A 24,953-nucleotide genomic window follows, 5' to 3' on the forward strand; every position below is an offset into this window, starting at 1 on the left:
TGTTTTTCTTCATGATTGAATTTAATGTCAATGCAATGTTTAAAGTACCTATGTATTAATAGAAAGTGAATTTTATCAAAAAAATCTCCTCGTTGATTCCTCTAATCATCGTGAAATGGAAGATTAAAAAGTCTGCCTTTAATTCAAGGTTCCCAATTGAATTTCCATTTACTGAAGAGCTGGAGTTTGATTTTAATCATTGGTACAGATTAAGTGGATATCTTAAATTCAATGGAATATAGAATCTTAAATACCATCACAGAAATTGAGACTGAGCTTCAGTACATAATGAAATATAAAATCAATCTGCAGGGAAGGATTATCAGTGCATGCATATAATACTGTGTGTATTTATCTGAACTTTAAATAAAACATGGAATAAAGTCTATTATGTTTTCAATTTTTAAATGTTAGTGGTTTTAGTAAGTTATTTGGAAACATCGATTAAAGCCAAAAATGATAAAGAAACCAAATGAGCTTTTTTTAATTTGAAATTATTATATTTAGAAACTATAACTATGGCCATGTGCCTTTGTGAAGCAGAAAATGGCTATCTGCAGCGACAAATATAATAATTTCATATTATCTGTAATACACAATATAATCTGTCTATAACAATTTCATGGTCAGCCATGAGCCAGAGAATTTCAAAGGGTCTGAAGGGTCGGTTGTAATTATTCAACAAAGAATATGCATTTAATATAATAGATTGTGTTTACACAGAAAACATGAAACAAAGTTGTAATGGAAAATGTTAAACATTAATATCTACCTCCAAAGGGCAAAAGTAATGGTTTAGTGATTAATTTTATAGAGGTTATTACACGATCCATGTCTCCTGTGTGCTGACCTGTAAAGTTGCAGCAAGATTTCCTAACTTTTGTACTCCATATATTTAAGTTTAGTTTGGAGATACAGCATGGAAGCTGGCTCTTTGACCCACCGAGTCCATGCCGACCATCGATCAGCCGTTTGCAATAGTTCTATGTTATGCATCCACTCCCTACACACTAGAGGCAATTTACAGAGGCCAATTAAACCTCAAACCTGCATACCTTTGGGATGTGGGAGGAAACCAGAGCACCCGGAAGAAACCCATACGGTCACAAGGAGAACGTGCAAACTCCACACAGGCAGTAAACGCCGTCAAGATCAAACCCAGGATTCTGATACTGTGAAGCGGCAATTACCAGTTGCACTACTGTGCTGCCTGGCAATAAAAACCAACATTGCATTAGCATTCCTAATTACTTTATCTGCGTGCTAACTAACTTTTTGTGTTTCACGCACACAGATTTGCAAATCCCTTTATACTGTTTCATGTTTTAGGCTTACTAACTGAAGATTAGTTTGATTGTTCATTCTTACACATTTTCCAACATCATCTTCCAGCCAATTTTGTGTTACTTAAACTGTCCAAATCTCGTAGGTTCTTCATGTTCACCTTGTGATTTATTAACCACCTATCATTGTATCAGTAGCAAATTTGAAAACAAGACACAAGGTTCCTTTAGCCAAATCATCAATAACATTTTTAAATTCCCGAGGCCTCCATACTGATCCCTGTGACATTCCACTGATCATTGATTGCTATATCAAGAGTGACCCATTTATCATGACACTCTGTTTGAAATAATTGTAGATGCCGATTTACACCGAAGATAGACACACAATGCTGGAGGAGCTCAACAGGTCAAACAGCATCTCTGAAGGAAAGGAATAGATGACGTTTCAGGTCAGAATCCCTCTTCAGACTCGTCTTTTTCGCCAGAGATACTGCCTGACCCACTGAGTTACTCCAGCATTTTGTGTCTATCCTGACACTCTGTAAGTTAGTTATTACCATATCCATACTCTTAAGTTATCCCAAACTCTGCTCTTGTACAATAACAGTTTAGCTGGCATACATTGAAATATCATCTGGAAAAACAAATTATATTTGTTAGTTCTCCTTCATCCAATCTGTTGTTGTATCCTGAGGGAATTGCAGTTTCTTGCATCTATTTTTATGTGATTTGCTGGTTAACTCTCATGCTTCATTGCCTCACTGTGCAATACATTTTTTAAATCTGGGATATTCTCTTAAGCAATACCTAACAGTTTTATAATTAGGTAGACAAAAATGCTGGAGAAACTCAGCGGGTGAGGGAGCATCTATAGAGCGAAGGAAATAGGCAACGTTTCGGGTCGAAACCCTTCTACAGACTGATGAGAAACCCTTCTTCAGACTCTCATCAGTCTGAAGACAGTCACACAGAGAGTGGTGAATCTCTGGAATTCTCTCCTGCAGAAGGTAGTTGAGGTCAGTTCATTGGCTATATTTAAGAGGGAGTTAGATATGGCCCTTGTGGCTAAAGGGATCAGGGGGTATGGAGAGAAGGCAGGTACAGGATACTGAGTTGGATGATCAGCCATGATCATATTGAATGGCGGTGCAGGCTCGAAGGGCCGAATGGCCTACTCCTGCACCTATTTTCTATGTTTCTATGAAACGTTGCCTATTTCCTTTGCTCCATAGATGCTGCCTCACCCGCTGAGTTTCTCCAGCATTTTTGTCTTCCTCCTACTTTAAATATGTGGGGAGGAAAATAAAGGAAAACTGGTCGGAAAAAGTGGTCAATTTCTCCTGTTTGATCTTCATAACTGATAACGCAGTAAACCAGCTAGAAAATGATTTCAGATATTTCAGTGATTTCAAGTAATGAGATGGAAAATAGTGGACATTACATTGTTGAGAGAAAGGAAGAAAAGTATATTGATAAAAGAGAAACGTTAAAAATTTCAGCCAATTAGTTGAAACAACTTGGTCCTTGATTTTTAATACACTGAGGTATGATGAACTTTAAATCTTGATTTGTTTTTCTCCTTGTCTCCACACTCTTTACCCAATTCCTGATAGGAAGCTGATACAGATGAGAATCAGGGCACATTAAATCTTGAAGAGTTCTCTGTATTCTACAAGATGATGTCTTTGAGACGGGATCTCTTCCTACTGGTGAAGGCTTACAGTGACAAGAAAGACCATCTTACTGTAGAAGAGCTTGCTCGCTTTCTCAAATCGGAACAAAAAGTAAGTAACTTACGGTGGGTGCCATTTTATAAGTTTAACAGCTATTGAGTTACCAATCTGGGCATTTTAGAGATTTTTGGTTAACAAATCTCAAGTGCATAAATAAAAAATCATCTCCAATCTGATTCAGGATGCAATCTGCGACGTGCCATGGTAGCCTGGTTAACAGCGGCTAATGTTTATGTCTCGCCTTGAAAGTGCAGCATCATATAATGTCAGGAATGCTATCCAGTAAAGATTATTATAAAGGAATAATATGAAAGTTAGCTTTAAAGGGGGGACGTTAAAGAGGAAAGAAAGATGGAGAATTGGCTTGTTGTACCTGCCTGCTAACTTTCTTGTCGAGGACACCAACACCAGTGTGCAGGCTGACTTTCAAGTGTCTGTCTTGGTCTAAACAAGCCTCTGTTTTTCTGTTCTTGACTACAATTACCCCACACTATCTGGCTGAACCACATCTCCAAGTTCTCCTTCTCCTTCAGAAATAGAAGAAATTCTGGAGCCCAATAGTGCTGAAGAAACAACCACCAATGATGAAGCAATTGCTTTTAGGGTTTATCAAAGCTCCATAATTCGAGGATTTTTTTTTAGAGTAGGTCTGGATGAAATTTCGGAGATGGCAAAATACTAGTGATTTGTAAATAATGAAGAGAATTTTACAATAAAGGCGTGGCTTAACTGGTAAAGGCCAGCAAGCGCAGGTATTATTGGTGAATGAGGCTTGGTGTGACTTAGAACTACCATGGCATTTAAGTTCATTACTATTTACAACTTTATGGGAATAAACTTTAAGGGAAAAGGTTAAATAGAAGTATAAGGAATTCAACTCTTATGTAATCAACAAGCCCTGGGTATAATATTTTGTCCCTTGGATTGCAATTTTTCTTAACAATAGTAAAGTTGCATTACTTCTTCAGTCTGAAGAAGGGTTTCGGCCCGAAACTTTGCCTATTTCCTTCGCTCCATAGATGCTGCTGCACCCGCTGAGTTTCTCCAGCATTTTTGTGTACCTTGCATTATAAAATACTAGCTTCATATTTTTTCTACACACAGATGGATAACGTGACGTTGGAATATTGTATGGATGTTATAAGAAAATTTGAGGTCTCTGAGGAAAACAAGCAGCAAAATGTTTTGGGTGTCGAAGGTAATGAGAGCAATGCACTTGTAAGTGATTCTAGGTGGAAAATTAATATGAATATTGAAACACTTGTGTCATTTTCAAACAGTCACTTAGAATGTAGACATGGTTACTTTTGTGATAAAGCAAAGAGTGAAAAATACACAGGAAACCAGCAAGTATCTGTGGCAAGAGAAACAGAATTAACATTTTGGCTCAATGACTTTTCATCTGAATTTAATGAATTCACGTGACGTTATAGGGTAGTGTTGGAATAAAACATTTTACATTTTTCTATTCATATAATGATCTTTGGAAGCCTTGATTCCCAAGACCAAATAAGTTGTCGAGGACTTTTGTTGGAAGATATCCCTGGCTGCCTGAACAGTGTAGGAAGGAACTGCAGATGCTGGTTTAAACTGAAGATAGACAGTAAACTGGAGTAACTCAGCGGGACAGGCAGTATCTCTTGCTAGAAGGAATGGGTGACGCTTTGGGTCGAGACCCTTCTTCAGACTACAGGGCAATGTTTCAGATTGGCTGAAACTTTTCTGGAACTGACAGGATTAAAATAATTACCGGTGGCACAGCAGTATGGTTGCTGCCTTCATAGCGCCAGGGACCCGGGTTCGATCCTGACCATGGGTACTGTCTGTACAGAGTGTGTACATTCTACCGTGACCGCATGGGTTTTCTCCGAGATCGAAAGACGTACAGGTTTGTAGGTTAATTGACTTGGTATAAATGTAAATTGTCCCTGTGTGTGTATGATAGTGTCAGTGTGTGGGGATCGCTGGTCAGCCCGGACTCGGTTGGCCAAATGGCTTGATTCAGCGCAGTATCTCTAAACTAAACTAGTCAGACAACTACAAAATCGCCACAATGTCAATATTAATTATGGTTCTATTTGGAATAAAAACAAAATTATAATTTAAAGAAAATGAATTTTGATCTACTTTGGTCTTGGAGTATTAGTTTTAAACTTTACTTTTTTTTGTAGGGTGTTTCTACATATGATGACAGGTCTGCAGATAAACAGAACCAAATCAGGCGCTAGTGGCAACAGTGGAAACAGGATGCATATCTTTGAATAGACCTTTTTAGGCCATTTGCATTCTGACATGTTGAAATATAGAGGACTGTGATTTTGTCCTTCCCAAGGATAGGTTATTTTTCTCTCTATTCAAAATCACATTAATCTGCCATCTGGATTTAATAGCAGCACATCTTCAGAAGAATCAATGAATTTTATAGGGTGCATCACAGTCTCAAAGTATTTTAAATGTATGCTGTGCAGCACTAAATGTCAAATCGGAAGCAGCATAATCTTATTCATTTGCCATGTCTAGAAACATAATGAACAGCATAATGTTACGTATACTATTGCAAATGAAGAGCTCTTCAGATCCAAGCCTATAAATCTTTGGACTTTGAGATTTCAAATGACATTGAGGCTAAGAATTGTTCATTTTGCTATATGCTGTTTAAACATAATAATTAAAATCCCCAAACAAGACGTTTTGATATTTAAAATCTAAGGATTTTAAACAAAACTTGCTTTTATGCTCCACTAATGAACGTGCCTTCACGAATTCTCCTTTTACATCTAGGTTTTACTAACTTCATGCACAGTCCTGCATGCGACATATTTAACCCTTTGCACAATGAAGTAAATCAGGATATGGATCAGCCCCTCTGCAACTACTTTATTGCCTCATCGCACAACACTTACTTGACAGGGGATCAACTCCTTTCTCAGTCCAAGGTGGATATGTATTCCTGGGTGCTGCAGGCTGGTTGTCGCTCTGTGGAAGGTAGCTATACAGTGTCCGCTTCAAATATATATTCTGGCAAGAGCAGTAAAGTCAAAAATGTGTTCCTCGTCTTGTCAGTAGGTACCTCTGTGGGTTTGGTTCCATTTCTGGATTCATCTAATCACCAACTTTTTGTGCTAATAACTGGTCCTCTTTATTGACAGGCTCTTGATTAGTACGGGTGTCGGGTCACTGTGATCATGGCTGATCATCAACAATCAGTACCCTGTTCCTGCCTTCTCCCCATATCCCTTCACTCTGCTATCTTTAAGTGCTCTATCTAACTTTCTTGAAAGCCTTCAGAGAATTGGCCTCCACTACCTTCTGAGGCAGAGAATTCCACAGATTCACAACTGTGTGAAAAAGTTTTGAAAAATACAATTTTCTATTTTACCTTTGATGTTCTCTGTTCTTGTGCACATTGTATTTTTCACCACCGATTTACCATTCATATAGTTTATTTATGCAGGTCTTTCCGTTGTCCCTAGGGTCATTTCACTGCTCCTCTTCCTCTGGTATCATCTGCAAATATGACCAGTGTATATTGGATTTCTATGCCAAGTCACTGAATATCTTGGTAGACCACTTAAGCTATTGCTGCTGCTTTGTATCTTCTTACTGCCTTGTTTGGTTTATATAAGGATTTAGTTATCATTTCTTTTTATGTACAGTACCAGACGCAGACTTTTAAAGATGTGTAGGAAGGAACTGCAGATGCTGATTTAAACTGATTTACACAAAAAGCTGGAGTAACTGAGTGGGTCAGGCTGAATCTCTGGAGAAAAGGAATAGGTGGTAGTCTGAAGAAGGGTCTCGACCCGAAATGTCACCAATTCCTTTTCTCCAGTGATGCTGCCTATCCCGCTGAGTTACTCCAGCTTTTTGTGTCCATCTTCGGTTTACATCAGCATCTGCAGTTCCTTCCCACACATTAAAAAAGTCTGCTTCTGGCACGTGTATACATGAGAGAAATGATAACTAAATCCGACGTTCTTAACTTTTATTTTGACAGGTATCAATATCATGGAGCAATTATGAAATGCTACTGGTTTAATTTAGTTTAATGAAGATATTCTTGAGTTTATAAATGTCCTCAATTTTATACTTTTAATTATTTTGAAATGCAAATGAAGAACATAGCAACATTATGTTTGACTATTTTGTTAAATAAAAAGTTATAATTTGTCTTGGGTTTTCATGATTATTTGCACCAGCTACGTTGGACTATGACTTAATGTATTACCTTTACTCCTGCTTTAAAGTTATTTGCACTTTGTTTCAGTTGACTGCTGGGATGGACCAGACGGAGAGCCAGTTGTACAACATGGTTACACACTCACATCCAAGGTGCTATTCCGAGATGTTGTTGAAACCATCAACAAATATGCTTTCATCAAAAATGAGTGAGTGTTACCTTTTATTAAATTTTTTTTTTTTTTGTTTATTTTATTAGAAGTTAATACAGTACAAAACAGTACAGTGGAACCTAATTTTAGGTGCCAACTATGTCATACCGTAATCCATTCTATGTACAACCTCTAGTTTTATGTTTTGAGAAGGAAGTAAGCAAGACAAGAAAAAGAAAACAATAGAAAGGGGAAAAAGAGGGAAAATAGATGGTAGAGAATAGAAAAACATGAAGTGTGTATATAAATTTTTTTTTTTTTTTTAAAGTGGAAAGTAGAAATAGGAGAGAAGGCCCCTTAAAAGATAAATTTTCTAAGGGGCCTTCTCTCCTATTTCTACTTTCCACTTTAAAAAAAAAAAAAAAAAAAAAAAAAAAAAAAAAAAAAAAAAAAATTAAAATAAAAATTTTCGACTTCCGGTTGGCGCCACGATGTGAGTGGAATTGCGCCATTACAGCTCCGAAAAAAACTGAATTTAAAACGGGGGTAAAAGGGTCAAACAAACGCACTTACCACAGGAGATCGATTGTGAACGGCTCCGGCAGCGTTTAAAAGGTGCGTGACGTCATCAGGCGCGCGATTTTAAGAAGAAATTATGACCCAGCGCTCCCCCACCCCCACCGCTGGAAAAAAAGCTACGAGAAGGGAAACTGGCCTCAGCTCGGGTGCAACTGCTGCTTCTCAAGAAGATATCTCACAGAGGAAAGCTGAAATGGAGGAACTTAAGACTACCATTCTAGGTGAGATAAAGAAGCAGAGGAAGGAGTATATGGAGGAGATAAAGAAGCAGAGGAAGGAGTATATGGAGGAGATAAAAAGTTTAAAAGCGGATATGCTGGTGTCTCACGAGAAAAATAAAGAAGATAAAGAAGACTTAATAAAACAAGTTATAACGACGGTAAAAAGTATGATGGATGAGTGGAAGGAAAAGGCTAATGCCGAGTTACAAACTCAAATTGAGGATGTAAAGGAAATAGCTGCTGGGATGGAAAGAAAGCTGGATGACAAGATAGATCCTACTATAATTTCGCTAGACCAACAAGGCGAAGCAATTAAAGAGCTAACTAAAATTGCTGAAGTGAATACTAAGGAGACCGAAAAACTCCGTGCCGAGAACAAACGCCTCTTAGAATTATTACATAAAACAAACGAGAAATGTATCGATCTGGAGGGACGCCAACGCCGTAAAAATTTGCGTATAGTTGGTCTGAGCGAAGGTCGTGAGGGGAGTCAAGATCCTCGAAAATTTGTTGCAAAACTTTTAATGGATATTTTGAATTTGGATCATGAACCCCTGTTGAGCCGTGCACATAGGGCTCTAAGACGGGCCCCTGGGATAGGTTCATCGCCCAGACAAATGATTGTAAAAGTGGCCTTTGACCATGTCTTCGAAGAAATGATGAAGATAATAATAAAAAAGAGAAACCTGAAATACGAGGGAGACAACATCAGTATTTTTAGAGACTTCCCTGCAGAAGTGGCCAAGAAAAGAGCTCTATTTAAAGAAACAAAAGGTATTCTGAGGAATGTACAGAATACTAAGAATCTGAGATATGGCTTGATGTACCCAGCAATACTGAGAGTAACTTATGATGACAAGGAATATCGTTTCGTTAAGCATACTGAAGCATTGAAATTCGCCCGAGGCATACAGCAGAAGCCAGAAGATGAAGAGAGAGAAGATGCGGAGGAAGAACCCGAGGGAGAAGGAGAGGACTGAACTTTTATCATCGACCTGTGGTTATGAAATACTCACTTAGAAGGAAGTGGAATAATGGGCATTTAGTAGTAGTTCTGTATTAATTATTAGAAAATATTTAATTATTCCATGATAATAGTATTACATATTATAGTATTAAATACAATTGATATTAGTAATTAGCAAATAGTAATATGAATAATAGAAATAATTACTAAGTACTAAGTATATAAAGTTAGTACCCCACCCCAATATATATAGCATTTGAGATAGGAGCTGGTATAATCAACATCTTTTTTTTATTAAAAAAACGGAAGTCTTTAGATTAATGGCCACGTTAGTGTGGCTTTCACCTTCACATACTACACACTATACAAGTGTAGTTTCTTTTTTTTCTGAGCACCCTATTAACACTCTTTACTTTTTTTTTATTATTGATATTTCTTATTGTTTTTGTTTTTTATTGATCTTATATTATATATTATTTGAATGTAGATGTGAAGGATATTGTGTATTTAGTTTAAGAAGACATAGATGTGGATTAAGGTGGAAAGAAATTCTCATTGGATTGATGTCCAGGTGCAACGGGGAGCTGGGTGAGTCAAGAAGGCTACTCCAAAAAAAGCCGCCCTAATAGTAAAATGCATGATATAAAGGTGAAGACTGGGGGTGATGGAGTAACCTTCTGCAGTTGGAATGTAAAAGGCATTAATGAACCAATTAAAAGGGGAAAGGTATTAGCTCAGTTGAACAGATTGAAGACAGATGTCATTTTCCTTCAAGAGACTCATCTTAAAAAAGATGCTCAACATAGATTAACAGCTAAATGGATTTCTAAGGTGTATCATTCTACATTTATTCATAAATCTAGAGGAGTTGCAATAATTATTCGCAAAGGTATACCTTTCATACAAAGTTCTATTATAGAGGATAAAGAAGGCAGATATGTAATAATTACAGGGGAATTATATTCAAAAAAGGTAATTTTAATGAATATATATGCCCCTAATTTTGATAATCCATTATTTTTTAAGAAAATATTTAATAATATTCCTATATCCACTCAACACAATTTAATAATTGGAGGTGATTTAAATTGTACTTTAGATAATTATCTAGATAGATCATCCGCAAAAAGGAAAGCTGCCTCGAAATCAAGTAAATTCATAAATGCTTTTATCAATACATCTAATATTAAAGACATCTGGAGGTTAGATAACCCATCCGGACGAGAATATTCTTTTTTCTCGCCCGTACATGGAACCTATTCGAGGATAGATTATTTTTTAATAGATTCTAAATTACTTCCTTTTACGTATGATGCAAAATATCATAATATTATCATCTCGGATCATGCGCCATTAACATTTAAGATAAAATTAAAAGATATATCTAATAAAACTACTACCTGGAGATTTAACCCTCAGATATTAAAGGACAATGACTGTTGTAAATATGTGATGGATCAGATTAAATTATTTTTTGAAACTAATGATAATCCTGAAACTTCTCCATCACTATTTTGGGACACATTTAAGGCATTCATGCGTGGCGCAATAATATCCGCACAAGCACATCTCAATAAAGAAAATCGAAAAATAGAACAAAATTTAGAAAATGAGATAAAACGTCTAGATAATGAAAATATAAAACAGCCTTCCAAAGAGTTAAGTAATAAAATTGCATCAGTAAAATATAGATTAAATAAAATATATTCTAATCAAGTGATTAAACTTTTTCAACAAACTAAGCAAGTGTATTTTGAATTTGGAGATAAGCCACAAAAATTACTAGCACGACAGCTTAGAAAATTAGAAGATGAGAAGATGATACACGGAATTAGATCTGAGTATGGAAATATATTAATTACTCCAAAAGATATTAATGATAGATTTTTATAATATTGTAAAAATCTTTATTCGTCAAAACTAACAGGACAAACAGATAGTATGGAAATATTTTTACAAGAATGTCAAATCAATAGCTTAGATCAGGAAGGTAGAGAATTGTTAAATGCTGAAATAACAGTAAAAGATATTATAGAATCAATTAGTTCGCTTAAGAACGGAAAAGCAGCGGGCCCAGATGGCCTGAGTGCAGAATTTTATAAAAAATTTCAAGATCTGATTTCCCCAAGATTACAAATAATGTATAGATATGCATATGACCAAGGAAAATTACCAGAATCTTTAAATGAATCCACAATTACACTCATCCCTAAAGTAGATAAGGATTTGGAAGATCCTGGATCATATAGAGCGATTGCCCTTTTAAATACAGACCAAAAAATATTAACTAAGGTCTTATCTAGGAGATTAAGTTTAGTGATCTCTAAATTAATACATTATGATCAAACAGGTTTTATCCCAAAACGTTACTCATCCCATAATCTCAGACGTTTGTTTAATATTATATATTCAAAAAGAATACGAGATACGGAACTAGCGGTTATATCACTAGATGCAGAAAAAGCGTTTGATCAGGTGGAATGGATGTATTTATTTAATATAATGGAAAAGTTTCAATTGGGGGATAGATTTTGTAAATGGGTAAGAATTTTATACTCGAATCCTATGGCAAGAATTTTGACTAACCAAATTTTATCAGCCAAATTCAAACTCTCTAGGGGATGCAGACAGGGATGTCCGTTATCACCCTTATTGTTCGCATTGGTGATAGAACCATTGGCGGAAAAAATTAGATCTGAACCTGAAATATATGGCTATAATACTGATACAACAATTAATAAAATTTCTTTATATGCAGATGATGTTTTGATTTATATTACAAAACCGGAAATTAGTATTCCCAACCTGCTAAACATTATAACTAAGTTTGGTGCATTTTCTGGGTATAGGATTAATTGGGATAAAAGCGAGATTATGCCAATAACAGGAATAAATCTTAATACATTACAACAATACCCATTAAAAGTAGTTACAGACAAACTTAAATATTTAGGGATTAACGTAACTAAAACTCATAACTCATTAATAAAATCCAACTATCCTCAACTATTAGATAAACTTAGAAAAAATATTTTATATTGGAAAACACTGCCTATATCCATGATTGGTAGAATAAGTGCCATAAAGATGGTATTTCTACCGCAGTTGTTATATTTGTTTCAGGCTATTCCTTTTTTTCTTCCGAAAACTTTTTTTAAAAAAATTGATAATATTGTCAATAGCTTTATTTGGGATTATAAAAATCACAGAATAAATAAAAAACATCTATGCAAAGCTAAGATAAATGGAGGATTAGCACTTCCAAACTTTTTATATTATTTTTGGGCTGTTCAGATTAAGAATATGAATTTCTGGTGGGTAAATATGGATCATGAACCGACATGGTTAAATATAGAAAAGGAGGACTGTCTACCTTTCAATGTAGGTTCGATAATTTTTGCACCAACGGAAGTACAAAAAAAATATTATAAAGACAACCTAATAATATATAATAATAGACGTATTTGGAAACAAATAGTTAAGACTCTACACTTGGATAATCTCTCATTTAGATTACCAATTATGAATAATCCATCGTTTAAACCTGCTATATTAGATGGGGGGTTTAAACAATGGGATGATTTAGGAATTACAAGGATAGAACATCTGTATAGAAAAGGAAAATTTCTTTTATTCCAGGAGTTACAAGATATTTATGGATTGTCTCCACAACATTTGTTTAGGTATTTACAAATTAGAGATTATATTAAATCCAATACACAAGATTATAAAAATAAAGAAGCAGGATTGTTAGATGAACTGTTTAATTTATATCCAAATACAGAAAAATTAATAGCCTATATATATAACATCATTTTGGATAAGGAGAATCCAATAACGGAAGTATATCGTCAAGCATGGGAAAATGAAATGGGATTGGCTATAACAAAAGAAAACTGGGAAGAAAGTCTACAACGAATACACCGGTGTTCATTAAACACCAGACATATACTGATACAATTTAAAGTATTATATAGGTTACATTATTCGAAAACTAAATTAAATAGTATTTTTCCGAATCTCTCCGCTATTTGTGATAAGTGCAAGAAAGCAGAGGCAAATTTAATACATAGTTTCGTTACATGTCCTAAATTGAATTATTACTGGACAGAAATCTTTAAAGTTATTTCTGAAGTCATCAAAGTTAAATTGGACCCTAACCCAAAGCTAATAATATTTGGAATTCCGGATTTACATCTATCACTTACAGTAAATCAAAGAAATTTCTTTGATTACTGTTTAATAATTGGAAAAAAAATCATATTGAAATTTTGGAAGGGAACATTATCCCCCACAACCAAAATGTGGGCAACAGAGATGATGGAGACGTTACATCTGGAAAGAATTAGATTTGTCCTATTGGACAAGTATAATTCTTTTGAACAGATATGGTCTCCATATATACAGTATTTAGAGAAGTAGCTGTTCTTGGCAACACAGCTCGACGTGCACCCTGCGGGATTTGGTGAGAATAATTCATTTTTATATTGGAATTACATATATGTCTTTATTGATACTATCACTTGTAGTAGTGTTATTAATAATACATATTGTGGTTACTAAAAATGTTTTTTTTTTTTTTTTTTTTTTTTTTTTCGTTTCTCTTTTCTTTCTTATATATAATCAAATTATTATTTAATCACTCTCTTAATGATTTATTCTTTCTCTATTCTTTCTCTATCATTATTTCTAAAAAAACAGTAGATAAGTATTACTAGTGTTTTACTTAATGCAAATTGAATTAATTTGATATAAAGTTGTTTGAAGCATTGTAATTGATTACCTTTAATAAAAAAATATATTACGAAAAGATAAATTTTCAAATCTTTAATTAAAAATCAATAGACAACTATTGAACACTTGTGCATCTGACACAATTCATCTGCCATTGACAATTTCTGTTTTGATGAATGCGGTTCATCAATGAATGGATGCAAGATTTGGCTAATAAGCTGACGTAACAACCAGTTTCACTGGAGTAAACTAATATCCAGTGAAAGCAATTGTAATAAATAGTACAATATTAGGAGAAATATATAATAGTCACATTATATTGTGGTAATACTTCTGTTTTAGTACAATGTTCATCTCCAGCATATAATCAATATTTCTGCCTTGCTTTAAAAACAATGTACCAAGTTTGGATTTGTAGGCATACATTGTGTTTTAGAAATGTTAAAGTAATTGACATTATATGTTCAATTAGATATTTAAAATATTTCTTCACTTTTACAATCAGTAATAATATTAGATACTCCTCAATACGATATCTTCCATGTTTTATATGTGATGTGAAAAACTTGCCAATGAAATGAAATCAAACATTTTTGGAAACAAAGGAAACCTTTAATCAATTTAAATAAATATTTTTTTATATTAAAGTGCTACTTAGTACTATTTATGTTTGTGAATCATCTATCTTAAGATTTTAAACAATGATCTTGTCAATTGTATAAAAGCTAGAAATATTTCACATCAATTTACATGTAAAGATGACTAAAGGAACCATCAAATACATACAGAGCCCTCCATAATGTTTGGGACCCATCATTTATTTATTTGCCTCTGTACTCCACAATTTGAGATTTGTAATAGAAAAAAAATCACATGTGGTTAACGTACACATGTTTCACCATGTAGAAATTACAGCAGTGTTTATACATAGTCTCCCCATTTCAGGGCACCATAATGTTTGGGACACATGGCTCCACAAGTGTTTGTAATTGTTCTGGTGTGGTTAAATGCCTCCTTAATGCAGGTATAAGAGAGATATCAATCAATCAATCAATCAACCTTTATTGTCATCTTGCAAGCAACAGTTGTACAGTGCAAAATGAAAAGACGTTTCCCAGGGAATAGCGGAGCATCGCACATGAAATTTAAAAAATTTCACACATAATAACACTAAATACAATCCAGTCCCTGATGGAACAGTATAAATAGTTAAAAGCAGGTAAAACACAACGTTAAAATACAATAAACCAATCATAAAATGTCCGGGGCAGCTGATTTGAGTGGCCAGTGCCAGTTAATAAAGTGGCTAGTGCCAGTTATTAAAGTGTCCGTGCCAGCCGCAGAATCAGGTGACTGTGAGTACAGAGTGACTGTTTAGCAGCCTCACAGCCTGTGGTAGGAAGCTGTTTCGCAGTCTTGTAGTCCGGGCTTTGATGCTTCGATATCTCTTGCCTGATGGCAGGAGATCCAGGTGTATGTGGAGGGGGTGCAGTTTGTCCTTAGCAATTCTCTGAGCTTTTTTCAGACAGCGGCTCTGGAACAGTTCTTGTACCGAGGGTAGGGAGACGCCAATGATCCTCTCTGCTCCCCTCACTACCCTCTGCAGAGCCTTCCTGTCCGAGCAGTTGCAGGTGGAGTACCACGTCTTTATGCAGTACGTGAGTACAGACTCCACCGTACCCCTGTAGAAAGTCCTGAGGATGTTGGTGGGGAGTGAGGCCTGTTTTAGTTTCCTCAGGAAGTGCAGTCGCTGATGGGCCCGTTTGACGGTCCCAGTGGTGTTCCTGGACCAGGTGAGGCTGTCTGTAATTTGCACACCGAGGAACTTTATGCTCTCCACTCTCTCCACTGTAGTGCCACTGATGTTGAGGGGTGTATGCTTTGGCTGCGCCCTCCTGAAGTCGACAACCATCTCCTTCGTTTTGTCGACATTTAATTCTAGATTATTTTTGCCGCACCAGTCCACTAGTTGTTTTACTTCCTCCCTGTACATTGATTCGTCATCTCCGCTGATGAGTCCCACCACTGTTGTGTCATCCGTGAATTTTATGATCTTATTGTCCCTGAATCTGGCAGCACAGTCATGTGTGAGCAATGTGAACAACAGCGGGCTGAGCACACAGCCTTGAGGGGAGCCGGTGCTCAGCGTGATCGAGCCTGAAGTGAGCCCTCAGCAGCGAGCGCACCTCTGCTGTCATCCATGGCTTTTCGTTTCCACGTGCAGTGAAGGTTTTCATGATAGTGACATCCTCGGTGCACTTGGCAATGTAGCTGGTTACAGTCTCTGCGTGCTCCTCGATGTTGATGAGGTCATCATAGGATGCTGCTGTCCTGAACACATCCCAGTCAGTGTGCAGGAAGCAATCCTGCGGTGCTGAGGCTGCTCCCTCTGGCCAGACCCTGGTGTGTTTTCTCTCCGCTCTGACTTGTTTTTGCAGTGGTCTGTAGGCTGGTGTTAAAAACACTGAAATATGGTCCGAGTAGCCCAGGTGAGGGCGTGGGGCTGCCTTGTAAGCCTCTGGGGTGTTGGTGTAAACCAAGTCCAAGATGTTCTCTCCCCTGGTCTCAAAATCCACATATTGCTTGAATTTTGGGAGCACAGTCTTAAGGCTGGTGTGATTAAAATCCCCGGCCACCACAATGAAGCTATCAGGATATTTGGTCTGGAACTCACTGATGGCGTCATGCAGAGCTCCCAGTGCTTCGTTGGCCTTAGAATTTACATTAGCACTTGGAGCAACTTATACAGCCACAACAAAAACAACGGAGAATTCCCTCGGCAGATAGAAAGGCCGACATTTCACGATGAGGAATTCTATCAGCGGAGAGCAGTGTTTCCCGGCTATCGTAGCGTTCACACACCAGTCCTTGTTTATGTACAAGCACAGGCCTCCACCTCGGCTCTGACCAGAGCTAGCTGCCTCTCTGTCCGCACGGAACGATGTCATTCCCTCCAGCTGTATTGCCGTGTCCGGGATATTGCCGTGGAGCCATGATTCCGTGAAAACAAACACACAGCAGTCTCTTATGTCCCTGTATGTTGTCTTGAGAAGACGCAGTTCGTCAAGTTTGTTGTCCAGGGAGCGGACATTAGAGAGGAGAAGCGAGGGCACTGCAGGTCGGGTGGGGTTAGCTGTTAGCCAAGCGTGAATGCCTGCTCTTTTCCCCCGTCTCCGCCACGTTTAAGAGCCTGCTCTTTTACCCCGTTTCTGCCTCCTCTCACACCGCTTGCGTCTCCTCCTCCTCCTCTCTCTCCTCTCTCGCCTCCTCTTTCCGGTCATATTCATATCTGCGGCCGATATGTTTGGCTTCGCAGCCGGTAGTAGTAGTCCATAGCGGCGTATTTGGTCTAAATCGCACCAAAACGCGCCCGTACTACTACCGTGGTTTGCCCCAATGTTTAGGAGCATGTTCCTGCAGTACATATATCTTGGACAGACTGGACAAAACACACAACACTCACTTTTTAATGCTCCGACTATCTCCCGAGGGGCCGCTGCGACTGTGCGCGCCGCCATCTTGGATCTCGGCACATAGATCTCAGCACATAGTCTTTCCTCCAGTCTTTCCATCACCTTTGGAAACTTTTATTGCTGGTTATCAACATGAGGACCAAAGTTGTGCCAATGAAAGTCAAATAAGCCATTATGAGACTGAGAAACACGAATAAAACTGATAGAGACATAAGCCAAACCTTAGGCTTACCAAAATCAATAGTTTGGAGCATCATTAAGAAGAAAGAGAGCATTGGTGAGCTTACTAATCACAAAGGGCCAAGGAAGGCCTCCACAACTGATGACGGAAGAATTCTCTCTATAATAAAGAAAAATCCCCAAACACCTGTCTGACAGATCAAAAACACCCTTCAGGAGTCAGGTGTGGATTTGTCAATGACCACTGTCTGCAGAAGACTTCATGAACAGAAATACAGAGGCTACACTGCAAAATGCAAACCACTGGTTAGCCACAAAAATAGGATGGCCAGGTTACAGTTTGCCAAGGAGTACTTAAACGAGCAACCATGGTTCTGGAAAAAGGTCTTGTGGACGGATGAGACGAAGATTAACTTATATCAGAGCAAAGTATGGAGGAGAGAAGCACAGTGTCCACAGAAGTCCAAGATCCAAAGCATACCACCTCATCTGTGAAACACGGTGGTGGGGATGTTATGGCCTGGGCATGTATGTCTCTCAATGTGTCTTATGTGGGGGGTGGTGGGGGGGAAAGGGGGAAACCATTTTTCAGTCACTTCCTCTTCGGAGAGGCGACTTTTTCCATATCGCTTCTCTGCCTCCCCTCTCACGGCCTAACAGCTTGGATTGAAGCGGCCTTTCCCGGAGTTGGGCCCAGAGCTTCAGCAGTGGATTTTTCCTTCGCAGAGCGGGGGCGAACCCTTGCCTGGTGACTTTGACATCATGGGGTTGTGGTCTGCGGAGCTTCTAGTCGCAGGCGTGCGGCCTATAGCATCTTGAAGCTGCAGTCTCCAGTAGGAAAGTGGCACTCCAAGTCGCGGAGTGTGTTCGACCATCCCGACGTCGGAGTTTCAATCATCCCGACGAGAAGGCCTGTACATCCGGCCGTCCATATCGGCGACTACGGAGGGTTTATGGCCCCGACCACTGATGAACAAGGGAGGAGGACTAACTGAACTTTGTTGCCTTCCACCACAGTGAAGAATGCTGTGGTGGATATTTTGTGTTGGATTTTATTGTGTATTGTGTGTTCTTTTTTTCAACTGTATCGCTGCTGGCAAATTCATTTCACTGTACCTTAGTTGGTGCATGTGACAAATAAATTTGACTTTGACTTTGAAGGTACTGGCTTACTGATCTTCATTGATGATAAAACTGCTGATGGTAGTTACATAATGAATTCCAAAGTGTATAGACACATCCTATCTTCTCAAGTTCAAACAAATACCTCAAAACTCATTGGCCGGCGGTTCATTTTACAGCCAGACAATGATCCCAAACATAAAACTGAAGCAACAAAGGAATATTTCAAAGCTAAAAAATGGTAAATTCTTGAGTGGCCAAGTCAATCACCCAATCTGAACCCAACTGAGCATGCCTTTTATATGCTGAAGAGAAAACTGAAGGGGACTAGCCCCCAAAGTAAGCATAACCTAAAGATGGCTGCAATACAGGCCTGGCAGAGCATCACCAGAGAAGACACCCAGCAACTGGTGATGTCCATGATTCGCAGCCTTCAAGCAGTCATTCCATGCAAAGGATATGCAACAAAATACTAAACATGACTACTTTCATTTACATGACATTGCTGTGTCCCAAACATTATGGTGCCATGAAAAGGGGGGACTATGTATAAACACTGCTGTAATTTCTACATGGTGAAACCAAAATGTATAAAACTGGCGTTTATTGAAATCTGACACACTTTACCACATGTGATTTTTTTCTATTACAAATCTCAAATTGTGGAGTACAGAGGCAAATAAATAAATTATGGAGGGCACTATAATACACTAGAAAGGTGATTGACCCAATTATTATACATATTTTCAAATGGAAATTACAATGTGTTGCTTTTCAACCATTCTTTAGATGAATTAACTGATCCGAGTGATATTCACACTGTGCAGTTTTGGAGAGGCACATTGTAAGTCTCAAAACAGTGAGTCAAATCATTTGCTTGAAAATCAGCATCAGAAGCTCATGTCACAGTATGACATGTTTTCAATGCATGAAATAATGCGCATCATTGTCATCAGCTAAAATAACCTGATTCAATACACCCATGCATATGAAGTCACAACACATTTGTGTAATTTATCTTTATTGCATGGGTCAATTGAGCATTACTGAGGTGCAGAACCTGCTGCTATTATGAAACGGCTGTTACTTGCAGTGAGTTTGCTGGTCAGCTTTGGCCTGAATCTTGGCTATTTTGTTGGCCTGCTATAGGAAGAATTGGGAAGGATGATTATTGTGGAATGTCACAGGAAACAGCAATTAACACACAGCTGTCACCAAACAGGGCTGCTTGCAGATAGAGCTCTTTCTCTTATGTTGTTGCCTCTTTCTTCGAAGTTCACTGGCTGTTACACCTTGACAAAGCCAAACATTGTTTTGTGACATCCAGCTATCCAAAGCTTGCTGAAACCCAAATTTATTTGGTTAATTCCCCCATACCAACAAATTTACCTTGTCTGCAGTTCTTTTTTTCTTTCATTTCTGCTTTGCTGAGCCAAATTAATTTCTGAAGTTATCAATGTACTGGCATGTGAAAATTGAAGAAGTTAAGTCTTTCATCTCAGTCAGTTTAACATTAATAGCTTTTCTTGAATTGTCTGCACCAAAATTGGAACATCTACTCCAAAAGAATTTATGTATTTTGATGGAGTTTCTCCTACTAACTATTCAAAAAAAATGCTTAGAAAGATGATTGAAAACGAAATATCATCTTAAGCCATCCACCCACCTGAAAAAAAAAAACTGTTTGGTTATTCAAAGTTTGCTATGTTATTTGTTGAGTTTCTTTAAATTCCAGGTATCCTGTTATTCTGTCCATTGAGAACCACTGCAGCATCCATCAGCAGAAGAAGATTGCTAAATATTTGAAAGATATCTTTGGAAATAAACTAGAATTATCCTCTGTTGAAAGACATCGAAAATACCAGTTTCCTTCTCCTCAACGTTTAAAGGGAAAAATTCTTATAAAGGTAACAGATACATTTCTGGATGCTTGTTCTTATTTCATCATGGAAAGATTTTGTCAATGATTAGGATAGGTTTTATTGCTTTATTGTTACTTTAAAATTGAGGTCAGCAAGCTTAGAAAATTTGTTCCAGCATTGAGTGCAAGCCTAGAATGGGAATTTGTGTACCAATTGTTAACAAAATCCTTGACAATCAGAAACAATAAAAATCAACAAGAAATAAATTCATCTTTGACCATTAGCGCACAGAGACTCTTGCGCAGAGTGCGGGATTCGAGAACGATAGGACTTAGGTTTACCGTGCAGGACGGGTTGGCAACCTTTTCTGCCAAGGGGCCATGACATATGTCTGTGAGAGGATGGTGGGCCACATCTATCACGTGTACACATTGATCCCGCCCCGGATGGCAGGCATCAAATCACGGGTTCACAGTGATCCTGCCCCTTCGAGGAAGCCACCCGGAGCACTGAGCTCAAATATCATACTCACTCGTCCCCAGCCTACTGACAACCCCGACCTTAACAGTAGGTACGCGGCCGTGCCGGCGGCTTTGCGCAGGATGCGGTACAGCCAAATCACCCTCCAGGTACCGAAGGTAGAAAAAAATGCTGGAGAAACTCACTTCAGCATTCTTTTTTCTACCACTGATTTTTCCAGCATCTGCAGTTCTTTCTTAAACATTCCAGGTACGTAGATGATGAAAGTCTGCGGGCCGGATGATTGAGGCCAGATGATTCCGGGTTACGGGCCGGATTCGGCCCGGGGGCCGTAGGTTGCCGACCCCTGGTGTAGGAGAAAAGATTTTATAGGAATCTAAAGGATATCTTTTTCACACAACGGGTGGTGGGTAAATGGAATGAGCTGCCTGAGGAGGTAGATAAGGCAGGTATTATCGCAACATTTAAGAAGTAATTAGACAGGTACATGAATAGGACAGGCATAGAGGGATATGGGCCAAGTGGGATTGGTGTAGATGGGACATGTTGGTGACTGGGCAAGTTAGGCCAAAGGGCCTCTTTCCACACTCTATGACTATGAACATTAAGTGCATACAAGTGTAGCTCTGCGACTTGTGCTCATCACTTCAGCACACTGGAAATGGTCCACAAATTAGCCTCAACCTCCCACACAAAGAGAAATGAGGAAATAACAGTAGAAATTATCTTCTGAAGATAACAATAAAGGCAAGAAAGGAATCGGCATATTGGGCAACAAGTATGGAAAAGGAAAAGAATGGATGATTACTTAGATTTAAGAATCTTTCATCAGTTTGGTGAGTTATTTAAAGATGAACAAGGTCCAGGAGATTGCCTACTTAGGTACGAAGTGCACTGAGCACTTGCATTCCAGCCTGAAGAGTCTGAAGAAGGGTCTTGACCCGAAACATCATCCTTTTCTCCAGCGATGCTGTCTGACCTGCTGAATTACTCCAGTTTTTTGTGTCTATCTTTGATTTAAATCAGCATAACCATATAACCTTATAACAATTACAGCACGGAAACAGGCCATCTCGGCCCTTCTAGTCCATGCCAAACGCATATTCTCCCCTAGTCCCATCTACCTGCACTCAGACCATAACCCTCCATTCCTTTCCCGTCCATATAACTATCCAATTTATTTTTAAATTATAAAATCGAACCTGCCTCCACCACCTTCACTGGAAGCTCATTCCACACAGCTACCACTCTCTGAGTAAAGAAGTTCCCCTTCATGTTACCCCTAAACATCTGTCCCTTAATTCTCAAGTCATGTCCTCTTGTTTGAATCTTCCCTACTCTCAGTGGGAAAAGCTTATCCATGTCAACTGTGTCTATCCCTCTCATCATTTTAAAGACCTCTATCAAGTCCCCCCTTAACCATCTGCGCTCCAAAGAATAAAGACCTAACTTGTTCAACCTTTCTCTGTAACTTAGTTGCTGAAACCCAGGCAACATTCTAGTAAATCTCCTCTGTACTCTCTTTATTTTGTTGACATCCTTCCTATAATTAGGCGACCAAAATTGTACACCATACACCAGAATTAGCCTCACCAATGCCTTGTACAATTTTAACATTACATCCCAACTTCTATACTCAATGCAAAGAAAGGAACTGCATCTGCATTATTCGTTAAGATAATATATTAAACAAATAATCTTGGCCTCAGTTCCACATAAGACATAACTCTTGACTGGCCCAGGGTGTCTATTTCATCCTTTTAGCCTCCACAATTTCATGGAATTAAAATTTCCAAAGATTTGCTACCTTTCAAGAAAGGAAATTCCTTCTCATAGTCATTTTATAGGGGGCCCTCTATAACAATGCATGAATGTGTAACACAAGTTAGTGTGCACTGTACTTTCTAGGCAATGTTTGCTTCAACTATTGAAAAACTTCCTGAATTCAAATTTCTTCTGAAATAAAATTGCAATAAGCCAAATCAAATTGAGGACCACCGTAAATTGGAGGAGCAGCACCTCATATTTTGCTTGGGCAGTTTGCACCCCAGCGGTTTGAACATTGACCTCTAATTTCAGGTAGTCGCTACTTTCTCCTCCTCTTCTCAGCTCTCCCTCAGCCCACTGGCTCCACCTCTTCCTTTCTTCTTCCCGTGCCCCCCACCCCCCCTCACATCAGTCTGAAGAAGTGTTTTGACCCGAAACGTTGCCTATTTCCTTCGCTCCATAGGTGCTCCCTCACCCGCTGAGTTTCTCCAGCATTTTTGTCTACCGTTAATATATTGTAAATTGTTTAATAAAAAACAGATTAGAAATAGACCATCTTAAGATGGGTCTCGACCCGAAATATCACCTATTCCTTTTCTCCAGATATGCTGCCTGGCTCGCTGAGTTACTCCAGCTTTCTGTATCCATCGTAGATTTGATGATATCAAAATCAATTAATTAATCCATGATCTATTTCAGGGAAAGAAACTCTCAGCTGACCTCAACACCGATGCAGAAGAAGGCGAGGTGTCTGATGAAGATAGTGCTGACGAAATTGAAGAAGAGTGCAAATTAAAGCAAATCAATGTAACTGTTCACCTAAACATTTTGAAATTAAATTTAATAGTGATTTAGAAATATCAGTTAAATATGATGGCTAAGAAAATGTGGCTGCAATGTTGGCAAAAAGGTCACTGCCTGCCCTTGTTACCACATAAAACAAAACACAGCACCTCTGGATGTAGAAATGAGATATTACTGTTATGATACCCACTCTTCCACAGAATGCACTGTTGCATTCTTGGTAGGTACAGTCAACACAGAATCAACAATTTGACCTGAATTTCAACTTTGAATGCAGAAGTTTTACTTTAACAATTCCTGAATTTATTACATTTTAATCTTAATCCATAATTATTGCACACGGCTTCTTCAGTTCTCAAAATCTTATTTTAATGGTATAGTCCTTTGAGAAGGATATTTAATATTTGACGTTTACAATATATATATATATCTTTGCTTTATGTTTGCTTTATGTAGGCTCCCTGAATACGTAATGAAGATAATGGCAGGAGAATGGGGTTAGGAGGAAGAGATAGATCAGCCATGATTGAATGGCGGAGTAGACTTAATGGGCCGAATGGCCTAATTCTGCTGTTATCACTTATGACCTTATAATGACTTCTCCTTAAATTCTCCCTGAATACAAGTGCAAAAGTCCAATATTTATCTTGCTATAAATACACTGATTTAAATGTAATTTATTGTCAAATGTTTTCAACCTTTTTAGTTGCCTGTGAGAATTCCTTAAAATGACTAAATGTCAAGACTACTATGTATTTGGATGCCACAGATAAATCCAAAATTATATTGTAAAGCTGGTTAAAGATTCATGGGTAAGCTGTCTCAAGTTCATGAGGAAACAAGCCACAGAGCCCGTCAGATCATTTTTTTGCAGAAAGATGTTTTGTCTGCAAACTTTTAATTGATTCACGATAAATCGTTAAAATTACACAGTGGATAAAATATTAAATAAATTAAAGTAATTTCAGTCGTCATTCCATTCAGGATCCTATACACAATAAAACTAGAGAGAATGAATCCTGGCATAAGCAATTAAATATGGTATGAAACACAGCGATCTCTTGTAAGATTATTTTAGTAAGTTGGAGCGTTTTCTTAGCACTAATAGCATTATTTGGTCGATGTGTTCTGTGCACTGTTTTCTCACACATGGTAAAAAACAATCTACAGTTCCAGCATGGAACGATATTATTCAGTTTATTCTACCTTTGCAAACTCTCCACCAAGTCCCATTTCCATGCCATTCCCCCACGTTGCATTAATTGTACAATCTACTACTGGTTGTACGTCAAGCATTGTCTCTAGTAGGGTTAAAATATTAACATTGACTATATTTGATGGAGAAAACTTAGATCAATGTAACTTGAAGAAAAATATAAAATTTGAGTGGATTTCTCTTTGACAGTTAGGTCAT

General features: G+C 37.9%; 1 protein-coding gene across 4 annotated transcripts in view; it reads left to right on the forward strand.

The window, feature by feature from the left end:
* The window catches only part of plch1 (phospholipase C eta 1), a 78,911-nt gene that overhangs the window by 24,621 nt on the left and 29,337 nt on the right, over positions 1-24,953 (forward strand). For 2 of the 4 annotated variants that reach the window (XM_033031246.1, XM_033031247.1), the window contains exons 6-11: positions 2,900-3,070; positions 4,124-4,217; positions 5,801-6,004; positions 7,287-7,407; positions 20,362-20,533; positions 23,435-23,542. In XM_033031246.1, the coding sequence (XP_032887137.1) occupies positions 2,900-3,070; positions 4,124-4,217; positions 5,801-6,004; positions 7,287-7,407; positions 20,362-20,533; positions 23,435-23,542 (870 nt within the window). Of the gene's footprint in view, positions 1-2,899; positions 3,075-4,123; positions 4,218-5,800; positions 6,005-7,286; positions 7,408-20,361; positions 20,534-23,434; positions 23,543-24,953 lie in introns of those variants that run through there. The other 2 variants (XM_033031248.1, XM_033031249.1) reach the window with 2 other exon arrangements.

The sequence above is a fragment of the Amblyraja radiata genome, chromosome 13 (genome assembly GCF_010909765.2).
Source record: "Amblyraja radiata isolate CabotCenter1 chromosome 13, sAmbRad1.1.pri, whole genome shotgun sequence".
In the NCBI taxonomy this organism is placed as follows: Eukaryota; Metazoa; Chordata; class Chondrichthyes; order Rajiformes; family Rajidae; genus Amblyraja; species Amblyraja radiata.